Raw genomic sequence first — 14,166 nt, 5'->3', positions numbered from 1 at the left:
CCGGAAGGGCTAAGATTTAATATCTACCTACATGAACAAACACATACTAGGAAGATGGATACAAGTTCTGCTTTAATAGATATACCACCACAGATGAATTTAGCCTTGAGAAGATCAATGTACATTTGACTACATAAAAAAAATGAACGAAAGCAGCAAACGAAACATAGCGAAGAGAGATGAGAGCTGGTTTGAGAATGAGCAAGCTAAGGCACCAAAGACAGGCTCACAGTGACAAACTAGCTGATTTGAAACATACCCTATGAGAGACTCCTTTGTCTGTTAGCTTTGACAAGCCCAGCAATTGAAACTGAGCACAAAGAAAGGTTAAGCATAAAATTTTTTATTAAATCTCATATTATTTTTCATACTGCAAATACTAAAGACATAGTAATACAAAACAGAAAATGGAAGAACTTTTGTCTCGACTCAACAGGACAAAGGCATTTACTGAAAAATTAGTTCTACTCTAACCAAATCCTCATTCTAGTAAATTGACTATTGTGAATTCTCAAAAACAATTCCAAAGTTTAATGCAGTTAAAACCTGAGCACACAGTCTCTAATTCTAGCCACTAAATTCTATTACACCTTTAAATATGACAAACAGGTATACATTCTGTACTACATCCAATAAGAAGGCTAAGATGGTTTTACAAAGAAAAAAATAAAAATAGTAAACATCCACTTGGAAGTCAGGCTGGTTTCTGGAGAGCCAAGAAACATTACTGTGCTGCAGATAATAGACGTATGTGTGAGAAGAAGTAGGAGTATCCCACCGAAACATTTAGACTGACATTAAAAATAAAGCTACACATGTTGTAAGGCAGGCATTATAATACACAGTGTAATAACTATCTTAAAGACAATAAAAACATCTCCTGTTTGCTCCCTTGCTGTCTATAGATAAAATAGCTTAAAGTATGAAGTGTTGATAGTTGCTGAACTGATTTATCTGCACAAAATGTAGCCATATATAGACTTACCGTTTCCATACACCTAGAAAAACCATTGGTTTTCCTCATGAATGAAGTGACATCTAAATGTATATCTTATTTAGGAAAACAAGATTGTGATAAGGAAAATAATATTTCATGGGACATAATAATTATGTAATAAATAGCTGGGAAAAGAACTGACACAGTAACAGAAAGTAAAAAACAACTGAAGATAACATTGTTATGTGAATATTTGTCCCCTGATCATCATATTACAAATAGCTATTAATATCTTTTCCTAAATCAGAAATGTTTTTGTGTTGGCAAGGGTAGTATGAGCAGCACTATTCAACAGAAAATTTATTTTGGTTAAATTTGAGATGTCAAGAAAAAAAAATGGCTCATGAAGCAAGAGATTCTCAAATATGAAAATATTTATTACATGGAAGCTCCTGCAGATTTTCAGAGCAAATTTTTTGCTAATATGCACATTCTAGTTTTACCTTCATAGGAAATTATACAAAACACTAAGTAGTATACTTACCCACCCACAAAGCAGAGGATATAAAACGCAAAGTAAAATATAGCGAAGGGTCCAAAAGTTATTAGAAAAAGCACAATGCCAAGACTTCCCCATCCCCATATGGAAAGACTGGTCTGAAAACAAGAACATACAGAAGAACAATTAATATGGTATCTGTAAAATATTAAATTCTCCAGAGCAGTATTTCTAGTTTCTTAAAATCTTGATACATTTTAACTAGATATGAAATAGAAGTTTTGTTTGATGAAATAAATAAGGCCTTTTTATTAAAACGATATTTTTATTAACTAGTATGTGAGCTAGTAGTCCAGTTCAACCAATATTTGAGTATTTTTCTTCCAACTATTAAGTTACCCATCTCCCACTTCTGATGCAACTATTACCCTTTAAAATGTCATTCCCTTTTCTTCTCTGTCCTCATTTTCTGCACTTCCGTTTCTTGATATCCCTTTTTTTCTGTGAAATTCTCCACTACTTTCAAGAAAAATGCAGACTTTGTAACGGAATGGAAGGAGAATTGTGCAATCTTATTTTGCACAACCATGTAATCTTTCACAGGCAAGGAATGCCGTTTCTTCATTAGATCAAAGCAATTTCAAGACCAAAAAGTGTCCCTGTCTCCAGTCAAGTCATGCAGTGGTCAGCAGGTGCACCAAATATTTGATACAAGCTTACCTTTATTTTTTTCTTAAAATAAAAGAGGGAAGCTTAAGAAACTGCTTAATAAAACTAACAAATTTTACCACAAAAATCAAGAGTGCTCAAACAATTCTTTAGAATATTTAAATACAATTCCATTAAAAAAAACTAAATTAAATATCAAAAGAAAAAGAGAACCTGGAAAAACATTTTTTTCAATGTAGGCATTATCATGTTTGCAGGAAACAGATTTTGCTAGTTTGCTTAGCAGACAGGACTGATGTTTGGCGGAGGGAAAAAAACGCTGCTTGGAAAAGCACTTTGTGCAGCTGAAGTCAACTGCTACAGCATCTGTGGTTTTTGGTTTGTTTTTTAAGATTGAAAAAAAGATTAAAGTATTTTAATTTAGTAGCTTGCACAATCTTACCAAATACTTTTAGGCCTACGGCTGTACTTTTCACCTCTGCTTCAAGCCTTGATGTGATAAATATATACTAAATTGGTTCTCCTTAAGCCTAAGTCTTACGTCTAACCTCAGACTGACTTATAATCATTAAAAAAAAAAAAAAGTATGCTATTCCATGACTCTCTTGTATGAACAGGGCTTTAAAGTTTGCAATTAGTTTTTAAATATGATTATGCATACATTTATGGCAGACACTTAATTCCTATATCAAACAAATTATCTTGCACTTACTCTCATGGGAATTTGTTTGTACACAGTTACAATCAATCAGCTTTGTCATGCTTATCAGCAAATACCTGGTAAAAACATTTCTCTGCCTTCAGCTGCATTCACAACTTCATTCTAACAATGAACAACTTTCAGCAACACTTCCAGAACTTCCTTTACATGTTAATATCCATCTCCTTCTCCATCCTTCAAAGATTTCCACTACAAACAAAGTAGCTTGAATTGTACAATAAAATAGGGAAAGGAGTCCATTCTAACTGGCACAGGAAAACAGAACAAATATCAAAGGCTATTTAAAAAAATGTCTTCGATCACAAATAATGTAACATCATTATTTGCTTTTCATGTCTAAGAAGTAAATTAATTCTAGGCTGACACCTGACATAATTCAGTAGACAAATCTTCACCTGCTCTGGCAGATTCATTAAAGGTATGAACAAAGCAATGAGATTCAGGTTATTGTGCTGATATAGGTTACAGTGCAAACAATATATACATTTGGGGTAATCTAAAAAGCAAGGCAGTGAAGACTGGACTGAACCAAGCTACAGCAGTTCTGGACTTTCACAATGCTGCAATGCAGTCAAAGATTATATAAATTTAATTCAATCTAGTCTATAGTGCAATATGGAAAACATGTTTCAGCCAAGTCCCAAAAGTGTGAAACTGATGATGACAAGTATTTATAGGCCACCAAAACTGTTCCAGCTCTAATGTTCTCAACTTTTCTTTTTTTGTTGTCTAATTTATGCCTTTCTGACCAGTGATCAAATGACACCCTGATGGAAATTCAGACAACTGCTATGTCAACAAGTAACACTAAGGAAGTATTTAAATATACTCCTCTTGCAGTTTAACATTTAGAAAACAAGCAGGGACTGAACACCATACTTGCAGGGAGCTCCTTCTTAGCTTTTAAAATGGAGCAGGGTAGAAGCTTAGCTACAATTCTTATTTCTTCAAAGGGTCTATTTAGATTTCATGTTTCCACTTTGGGCGTTGGATTCAGAAAATGAACTTCCTGACAAAAAAAGATTTAAGATTTATGAGCAATGAAAAGTAATATAACATAAGGATCCTCCATAAAGCAGCCTCAGTTCTTTTCTGAAAGCAAGACATGAGGCTGCCCAAAACCAAAATCATAGCTCTAAGGAGAGCTGTTTCACGGATGTAAATGGTAATCACCATAATAAAGTAGGAAGAATTCAATTATTCCAAGTTTAAGGTATATTGAGATGGAATTCTATTTTCTTCCTGATTAGTTTCTTTCCTAATTTATTCCATCCTCAGTTCCTGTAGCTAGGAAGCTGGATCTCTCAACAAAAAGCCTTAAATACAATATTCCCATACTCTACCCAATAAAACGTTCTCTCAAGCAAGGTATTAATTCTCTCCTGTCATCTTGAGCCACACATTGAAGAGAAAGAAGCACCTCTCTCCTTATAGTGTAAAGTCTTTAAGACTGTGAATTAGAAACTTTTGAAAAAGCTTATGTTCTGCAGAAAATCTGTCAGAGGCACTGTAAACAGAAGAAAAAAAATCTATTTCTACTACTCAACAAAAAGCGCCATGCTTCGTACATGCATAGCAAAATTTAGGTTCAACTTGCAAATGTGGGAACTTGAGACTGTATTCAAACCATCTGAAAACTAGTATCATCTGAAGTGCCCTCTATTGTTTAGTAGCCATCATGTTTCAGACTCCCCTACTACAGCACCAGTGAAGTATACAGTGACAATACATAAGCAGTTAAGGAGTCAGAGGTTTCTTTAAAAGTAACTGCTATGTTTCTTTTCATCTTATCCCGTTACAAATAAAATAATTTAAAATATACTGTCACTACAAAACAAATATCTTTCAGTTCAGGTTTGGCAGCATAACATAACTATAGCAGCACATAAAAAAAATATACATTACCCATACAGTTAAAATGCTGAAGAACTCTGCTACGATAAATAAAAATTCTTGGTCATAGTGAATAGATGATTTTGTTGACTCATAATAGTAACTAAATGCAGATAAACTGTATTTTCAGGGGAAAAGAGGGCAAGCAATGGGACATTAACCTAAAAAAGATTTGGCAACTACAACAATAAAAAGACATGAACTTCCATTAGAAGTTTACCTTACAACACATAAACAAAATTCTTCTAATTTATGCCCTCAGAAATACACTTGTTTTAAAACTTCTGCAGAGTACTACAAGCAACAGGGAATATGCACACAGAAGAAATTTTTTTTTTAAATCAAAAAAATCAGTATATCAAAATATCAGGATGCTTAATGGTACTATTCAAAAAAGTTTAAGTTCTAAATGCAGGATAAACATTCTACCTGACTTAACAAAACTTCATTACACTGGATAGCAGGATTCATATTCAGAGTTGGACGAATGCAGAATTATCAAAGAAAGTTCTAACTCTAATAGATAAAACAGCGACCTTTTGTCCTATGCTCTATTTTTGCAATTAAGCATATGGCTACAGAGATTCAAATCTCATTTGGTATTTTAATAGGATTTCTTAAAACTTGCACAGCTTGGTACACCATACTAAGTACAACAGATACTGGCCGAATTCTTGCATGCTTAAGGCAAGTGGTGTATAATCTTATTGATTCAAAAGGCATTCAAAAGGATCTAGTCATCAGAATGGTCCCATTTCGGCTGACTCCAAATAAAATCTCCCGTAGTGCTTTTTAAAGGGACTCTAGCAATATGACTCAGACAAAACTGAACACATTATTTAAATTTCCTTTTAAAACACTACGATATTAAAATCAGCTATTAAAAGCAAGGAAAGTCCAAACATTACACTAATTTAAGTATCCTAACTAGTTCTGTAGCACTTTCCACTAAGTTTGTACTAACCAAATGCGTACTACAAAACTAGTCAGGGTACTTAAAATCAACCAAATGTTGCAGGCAAAGTTTTATTTATAAAGTCAACTTTTTTTTAAGATTGTTATAACAGATTGCAGAAACTCTGTCTAGACTTACTAAAGTTAACTATAAGATGAACACTTGTCATTCCTGACAGAAAGAACAAGCCAGTCTTCTGAAGAGATGGCACACACTGGCTTTGAAATAGCAGATATCCAGACCCTTTAAAAGAAGCTGATATGCCTTATGCTGAAGGGCAAACTCCATAACTGAACTGTCTTAGTACCAGCTACTGGCTTTCTGGACAGCTACCCAGACTCTGAGAGATACTTAGGGCATTAATCCTTTAGCATACCTGTGTATGTATATATTGTATGTGTACAAACATGCTCATACAATGAAAGGATTTTCCAGATCAACGGTGGTTCCCCCTCATCAGTTCTAGCCACATTTGCACTGGTACACACGCCACAGGTCAACTCCACCACCACCACTTCTGATCTGTCACTTCCAACGTCTTATGAAGAAAAATTTCTGCAGGGTATCAGTTAGATCATACACACAAAGGGCTAACATAGCCTCATATTTCCACTTTATAGTTTTCCTCCCATGTTATGGACTTGCTTTAACAATTAAACGTTAACTGCAGTGAAGGGCTAGCTGCATGTCCAAACAGCACACTAAACAGTCTTGTCAGCTAGAAGAGGCACACAAGCTCGGCAAGTCTTACAGATCACCAAACGTTAGCACGTCTCACTAACATCTGCTAATTTTTTTTTCCCCCCTCAACCAGGCCTTGTCCAATCTTCCCAGTTAAAATTTTTCCAAGGGATGCAGCCAACCACTAAGAGTAGTACATAAAGAAGTTGCTTTGTTATATACATCAGCTTTCCCTTTCTTTGGCTTCTGCTTTCTGATCAAAGCAGGATTTTGACAGTCCCTCCTGCGCACTGTTACTGCTAATAGTGCTTAGCTCAGATTTACCACGTGGCTTAAGCTCCCACCTGACTGGCCATGGTATGTAAATCCACAACATTCACAGCCTATAAACTATGTACTAAGGCCAGACAGACAATCTTAAATCAACAGTCTAAGTGAAGAAAAGTCCCACTGTAATTTAGTATGCACGCAGGTTTCCATATTATGATTTACTAGTTATGAATTAGCGAGACCATTTTGCAGGCAAATCAATGGGAGCCTGGCAAGGATACAATGCACCATCACAACCACAGCAATGAGTTAACCCAGTGACAAACGTATCCATGCCTTACTATACTTTGAAGTAGTTTCAATAGGTTTCTTGTTCACTTAATCCAGCTGACAAGCTTTCAGAGCTTTGCCTCTATTCCACCCATAAGCAAAACCCTCACCCTTGATACGGCTTTCACCAAAAAGACTCTTTGAGGTAAGTACAGCCTTGCTCTGTTTGGATTTGAACTGGTGCTGTCAATTTTGGTTTGCAACTGCAACCAATAGTTAGATACATAACTGTTTCTAGTTTAGAGTAAAATATGGCTACTTCAGACAACCAGCCTCCACGTACTCCTTCTCTTCTCTTTCCCTTTGCCCCTAGGCAGTGGGCATGCTTTCTCCTTCTTGTGACACCCCAGATGCTACTTCACTCCCACTCCACTCCCACTGTTCCCAGCACTTGGCTCTCCCCATATTTACACGCGCGTCCGTGCACATACACACACCCACACCAACTGTGGTTTCACGTTTCGTGACAGAGTCCTTATGGCGCGGTGGGGGAAGGCACAACATTAACACAAAAAGGCTGGGCTCTGCAATGATCCCCTTGTCAGTCTTAAAACTTCAGCAGAATCCACCTTAAATCTTACAGCTATAGTATCTGAAAGGCCTGTACAACTTCTGATGAGTCATTTGTGATTGTTTTCAAATTTAGTGGTTGCAACAGAATAGTCTGCTCATTGAAATGGGGTCATTTAAAGACAAAACCATGCTTTACCCACAATTCTTTCACTACGTACATCCAATTACGTTTTTCCACTAACATTTAAACAATGGCATTAGCTGACATTTCTCTAACATCGATAAGCAAACTATTGTGTCATCTGGGTAGTTTTAAACATTTTTTTCTAAACACTCTGTTTTGCCAAACATACTTAATGCTACCTGTGGACTCACGTTAAGAAAAAAATTGTCAAGGATTGCATATACAGCAGATGTCAAGTTTAATTTTCCATTAATTCCACACATCTGCCTTTTAATTTGACTTCCAATTTTGAGTGTAAATGGAATTTGCTTACCTATATACCTTTCTTTAATTAAGACAAGTGTCATTTTTGTCAAGTGATTAGGAACATTACTTTAGGATTCAAATTACTGTCTTCACTAGTGTGACAAGCAGAATTGGAAAGCTGTATTAACTGGAGTAACAATTTCGTCTACAGTGAAATTGTTATGCTACACTGCTAGGAGAAATATTTAACTAGTGTGAAATAAACCATTAACATCTTTGTTGTTACATTCTCACTATATGCCAAAGTTATAGCAATCAAGTGAAAGCCATGTCAAGTGGAATTTCAGAAACAGTTCTGCATATCCTAACTTCCTAACATCACTAATAGTCTATTGTTTTAACCTCTTCCTCCATCTCCTTCCACCCTTTTCTCTCCTTCCCCCCAAAAGATCAGACAAAATAAAATCCTAAGATCCATTCCTATTTCAGGCTATGTAAAAATAATTGTAGTGAGTCTATAAAACAATTTATTGCAGCACTCAAAAGAAAACTCTTCAAAAAAAATTTTTTTAAGAAAAGAAGAAATTGTATATAGTCTATTTTGCTTTTATTGATCTAAGTTTAGATTTATTTTTTCCAAAGTAAGCCTAAAATACTGAAAGATACAAACATAAGCTAGTCATCTTTTAAATAAAAAGTATTAAGCAATTATTTTGGATGTCAAGTTTAAGAAGTCAAGCAACCTAACAATTTCTCCCAAAAAATTGCAGTATTCCTGTTGATCCCTCCTGGTTACACAAGCTGAAAACTGCTAAATAAGAATCCATCTGTCCTCTCTCTACCTCATCTCGCCCTTCGCTGCTCAACAGATGCTTTGTATGTCAAATTGTTTAATAGACTAAAAATTGGATTAATCCAAGAGCAATAATGTCTAACTGTATTTAGCTTGGATTTGGCTACTGCTTCTCACACTGCTCGAGATAGAAAAGCTTTCAAGATCATTTTCCCCTACCCTCCCTCACACTTCAATAAGCTGGTCTGACAAAGCTCATATGGAGAGGTAGTAACTTTTCATCTATATCCTAAAACCACAACTACTGTACTGTTTCTACAAAGCATAAGCTCATTTTTAAAAGTGTGAACCTTTAAATGAAAATATATTTTAACATGTTCATGAAGTGCATACATACTGTACTTTTAGTTTAACAATAACTAAAAAATTTGGAAGCTGCTTTGTACATTTTACGTCAACTTCAGTTTTCATCCAAACAGAGATCAACAAAATCTATTACTGAAATAGAAACAGACTGTTTGCTATACTCAGATTAAGGTAAAAATGGCAAAATTACTGATATTATCAATTTGTGCAATAAAGCTCATGAAGAAAAAGAACTGTCTTCTGACTAAAACTGGTAACTGCACTGCCAGAAACTGAAAATATTTTCAATGTCAAACTTTGCTTGCAAGCGCAAAAAACAGTATGAACTCAGCCTGGGAATCAAGAGTTCAGCTTTTTTCCCTTTCTCGCACGTGCTCTGCCAGCATTATTGATGATAACATGAAGTTACAAAGGTTTATTTGTTATTAATTTGAACAGTCCTTTATTTTTCCTAACGGCAGTAATAATTTTTTTATTGTGCAGCAGAACCAACAGAATGGGAAAGGAAACTTCATTTCATGTAATTTATTTTGAAAGTGGAGTAAGTATGTAACTGGGGGTGGGGGAGAGGACAACACAGAGAGATCACCTCCACAGATGCACACACACTTTCTGATCACGTGCTTTCATTAAAAGCCTAATTCTGAATCATATCCTAATTTAAAAGGATATGCAGTTCTGGTTATGTTTAGAAGAAGCACTTGAACATCTTGGAAACAGGAGATAAAATCAGTTTCAGCTACTTTTCTAAATCTAACAGTAAGCGACGTACTTCAAGTCATTTTTAACTTCATTTAAACAAGTAATCCTTTAACTTTATAACAATCCACACCACACTTGTTAGATGCAAGTCAAAAGTACAGAACACAGACAAGAAGAATCAAAACATTTTGGATCACCTTAGCTACATTCTACCCCCTTATGTGAGAAAATAAAATAATCCTTCTAACTCAAGCTTGAATTCAAGCAAATGAAATAAGCTTATACTATGCTAGAATTGTCTTACATTCAGCTTCTGGATAAACAGATTACATCTACTTCAGGTTTTGCTAGTGCTTTTACTCTGGGAAGAAGTGCGGGGGAAGCCCCAAGAATCTTTACCAACTAAAAAGCCTGTTTTCTTAAATTGCTAAAAATAATGATGTGACATGTTCTTTAGGCAAGAAACCCTGTTATTGCATATTTTGTTCCTGATTTATGGTTAATCAGCATTTAGGCTATCTACATTTTTGCCTAATTTCCCAGCAAGGACTTACTTCAAAGTTCATTTCGGCAATGTTTTCTTTCTTTCAGTCCTAAAGAAATCTGATCCTACAAAATGAATCCAAAGGTGCATCAATTCTGTTTCTGGTACAATTTGCATCCCTTAACACTCTCAAGATTTCTCTCAACAACAATACATTAAATCAGTCTCTCGCCATAAGAGCCAGCTCTAGTAGACCGTCTCTTTACATCCTATCTACTTTAAAATTTGCAGGCGGAGCTCAGGGCTATCGTAGAAAGTCACATAAGGCATGTTTTTAAAAAGTTCTTCATAATTTAACAGCTATGCTTTCTGAAGATAAAATTTCATTAGCTTTGAGCTCAGGGTACACATCAGCAGTAACTTCAACTACATAGCCTCTCTGCCAAGCAATAAGCAGTTGCTGAACTCAAATCTCCACTAAACTGTCCAGTTTATTCCATTATCCATATCAGCTTATACCTACTACTAATAATTAAAAAAAACCCATATATAACAGCACAGCATATGGCCAACTGCTGAAAGACAGCCAATTCTTGTCCAAGACCTTGAGAGGGAGGAGAAAGTAGAGAGAGATGATAGATAAGAGTTCAAACAAACATAGACTACTTTTCTTAAAAAGCAACCAGTATCTCTTTTATGAAGATACCAAAGAGAATTTCTCAACAACTGCTACATAAAAATAAATAAATACATTTTTTTTTAATGAGAAAAGCTTCCAACACAGCATTTGTTATCTCTTCTCTGCTTCCTTATTAACACATGCCTACTTGAATAGGTTAATGTTGTAGATGTCCATAATGAAGCTAATTTGGCATAACTTCAGTGCTGCTCCTGAAAGACGAAGAGCTGAGGAAAGGGAAAGGGCATGCGTTCCCCGATTCTCTGCCCCCCAGTTTTTCCAGAACTAGATGTGTGGCCACACGCTGAATGTCATCATAGAACTGATCCAGCTGAAAATAACTGTTTATTTATTTTATTTTACTGCCAGATGAATCTGGACCTGCCAGTTCTGCGATCCAGTTCACAGCGTGATTGCAAGAATACTATTGCTAGCATTAGAGAGCAGATGGGAATGAGCTGGTAGGGTGGAAACCAACAGATTAGTGCAAGGGATGACAATTTACGGAGGGAGAAATCACATTCAGATTATTTATCTTCCTCCTCTGTGAAACAGAGATTCCCTTGTTTCCTTCAAGACATGCTCTACCCTTACACGTTCTGAAATTTGTCAGATGATGATTTCTTAGTTTATTTAATACTGTGGCCACATTACGTGTTAACTTAGGTTAGTAAGTTACAGTGTTAAATTCCAAAGGAAGAAAAGCTTATTCTACATAATGGATAAGATATGTAGTAACCACCATCAAGATACCCTTCTAAGACATAAAAGTATATACCATAGATGCATTTAAAACCCACTGGAATTATAACATGGGATGTGTACACACTAAACTATTAAGAACTGCAAAATAAATCTTCTATATCTTACAGCTGCAAATTTTCTTTTTTTTGATTGTCAAGCAACCATAACTCAAGTGTGAAAGCCAACAGCTCCAACGATTTGAATGATTCAATGATCACACTAAAAACAATGTAGGATAGTTTAGGAAAAAAATACATCAAATGCAGATAGAAGTATCTATAAACAAACAGATATTCTCAAGCAAGCTCCTTATACAAGAAGTTCATTCTAAACAGAAGGTTGATAAACCACACACATTTTAATGACTTATTTGCAGGAAGTATGTTTTATTGTGATTTAAAATTGTATATGCACACACAGACACAGTTACTCCAGTACTTTAAGTTTACTGTGGAAAGATGTAGTCACAACTACCGCATAATCTTTTAGTACCCTGGCTTTTGTAGACTCTAAAATTAGCCACGTGAAAGGTTCGTTCATTTCGTTAACCAGCCTGTTATTATTTTAAATCTGTTATTTGCTACCTGCAGCACAACCTTCAGAGTCCTCTGAAATACAATATTCATTTTCATAGCTAACTTAAAGGTGAAAGCCCCTTGGATGCAGTATTTACATGACAGTACTTACTGGGCTTTTCTGTTTGTTTGTTTTTAAGTAGTAAATAATTTAAAGATTGCCAAACAAAGAACTCTCCTTATCTAGGAGAAAGTTGTTTTAAAATACTAAGTTAGCAGTATAACTTTAGGGTGTTTTATCTGAGTCTAGGCTAAATATAAAGAGATATTCTAATTGCCTTATTAGGTCAGGTTATAAATGTAAAGGGATACAAGCAAAAGAAGGTAATTCGTATTATCTATCATAATTGCTAGAAGGATTTCTCCAGAAATAGACACACTCAATGAGAAGGAAAATTAATTTCTCCATTGTCCCTGGTGGTCAAGGTTGTTATCTCTAACTACAGTCATTTGTGTCACACCTCTTCAACGGATTATTTTGGTAAGTGAAATCATGCAGTTAAAAGACATCCTCCACCTTATCCACCTTCCTCCCAGTAAAAAAAAATGTTCTTTTGTCTTTATGAAAATGAAGGAGAAAAACTGTAAACATTAGTGCTGAGAAAGGAAAACCACTTTGAGCTTCTTAGCTACTCTGCTGTAATGTCAAATTGCACCTTGACTATAGGTAGTACTGTAACCCATATTAAGGAATGGGGTCAAAAAAGCTGAAGCTCAGCTGGAGTTGAACGGCAACAGAAAAGATTTCTTGAAATACATTAGCAGCGTAAGTGCATCTTCAAGAAGGACAAGAAGGTAACCTGAGGCCAGTCAGCCTCACCTCAGTCCCCAGGAACGTTACAGAGCAAATCTTAAAAGCCATTTCTCAACACACGAAAGACAAGAAAGTGATTCAGAGCAACTATTATGGATTTACCAAAGGCAAATCACACCTGATCAACCAGATAGCTTTCTATGATGAGGTGACTGTTGCCGAGGACAAGGGAAGGGCTCTGGATGTTTGTATACTTTGCGCTTATCAAGGCCTTTGACACAGTATCCCATAGTCTCCTTATCACACAATTCATGAGATATGAGCTGGATAAGTGCACGGATAAGGCTGGTGCAAAACTGACTGGACTGCTGGACTCAGATGTGATTAGTGGTGCAAAGTTCAACTGGCAACCACTAACTAGTGGGGACCATCAGGGATCAATACAGGAACCAACAGTGTTTAATGTCTTCATTAACAACCTGGATGATGGAACAGAGCACATTCTCAGTAAGCCTGCATACAGCACCAAACCAGGGGAAACGTTCAATATGCTGGAGGGCAGGGCTGCTGCTCAGAGGGACCAGGACAGGCTGGGGTAATGGTCTGACAGGAACCCTCATGAAGTTCAACAATAACAAATGCAGTCTTACATTGGGGGTGGAATAACTCCATGCAACAACACAGGCTGGGGCCAACTGTAGGGGAAGCCACTCAACAGAGGGATCCAGGGGTCTCAGTGAACAATAGTTGAACATACATCAGCAGGGTGTTCTCACAGCAAAGAACAGCAGCAGCATCCTGGACTGTATCAGCAAGAGTGTAACCAGCAGGTCCAGGGGAGTGATCTTTCCCCTCTATTTGGATTTGGGAGACTACATCTGGAGTACTATGTCCAGTTTTAGGCTCCCTGTTACAAGAAAGACATGGACATGGAGTGGGTCCAGTGGAGGGCCACCAAGTTGGCCAGGGAACTACAGCACATATCCTGTGAGGAAAGGCTGCAAGGAAAGATATTTTTACTGGAGTGTGGTCAAATTCTGGAACCGATGCTCAAACAGGTTGTGGAATCTCCATCCTTGGAGATGTTCAAAACTCAGCTAGGCAAGTCCTCGAGCAAACTGAGCTAATTAGACCCACTTTGTGCAAGACACTGGACTAGATGACCTCCAAA

At 36.3% G+C, this 14,166-nt stretch overlaps 1 protein-coding gene across 3 annotated transcripts in view; it reads right to left on the bottom strand.

Moving 5' to 3' along the window:
• The window catches only part of SNX13 (sorting nexin 13), an 83,756-nt gene that overhangs the window by 56,097 nt on the left and 13,493 nt on the right, over window positions 1-14,166 (bottom strand). For all 3 annotated transcript variants that reach the window (XM_064506336.1, XM_064506337.1, XM_026105028.2), the window contains exon 2: window positions 1,482-1,594. In XM_064506336.1, the coding sequence (XP_064362406.1) occupies window positions 1,482-1,594 (113 nt within the window). The remainder of the gene's footprint in view (window positions 1-1,481; window positions 1,595-14,166) is intronic.

The sequence above is a fragment of the Dromaius novaehollandiae genome, chromosome 2, assembly GCF_036370855.1.
Source record: "Dromaius novaehollandiae isolate bDroNov1 chromosome 2, bDroNov1.hap1, whole genome shotgun sequence".
Lineage (NCBI taxonomy): Eukaryota > Metazoa > Chordata > Aves > Casuariiformes > Dromaiidae > Dromaius > Dromaius novaehollandiae.
The sequence above is the reverse complement of the archived record's forward strand: the minus strand, read 5'-3'. Positions and strand labels throughout refer to the sequence as shown.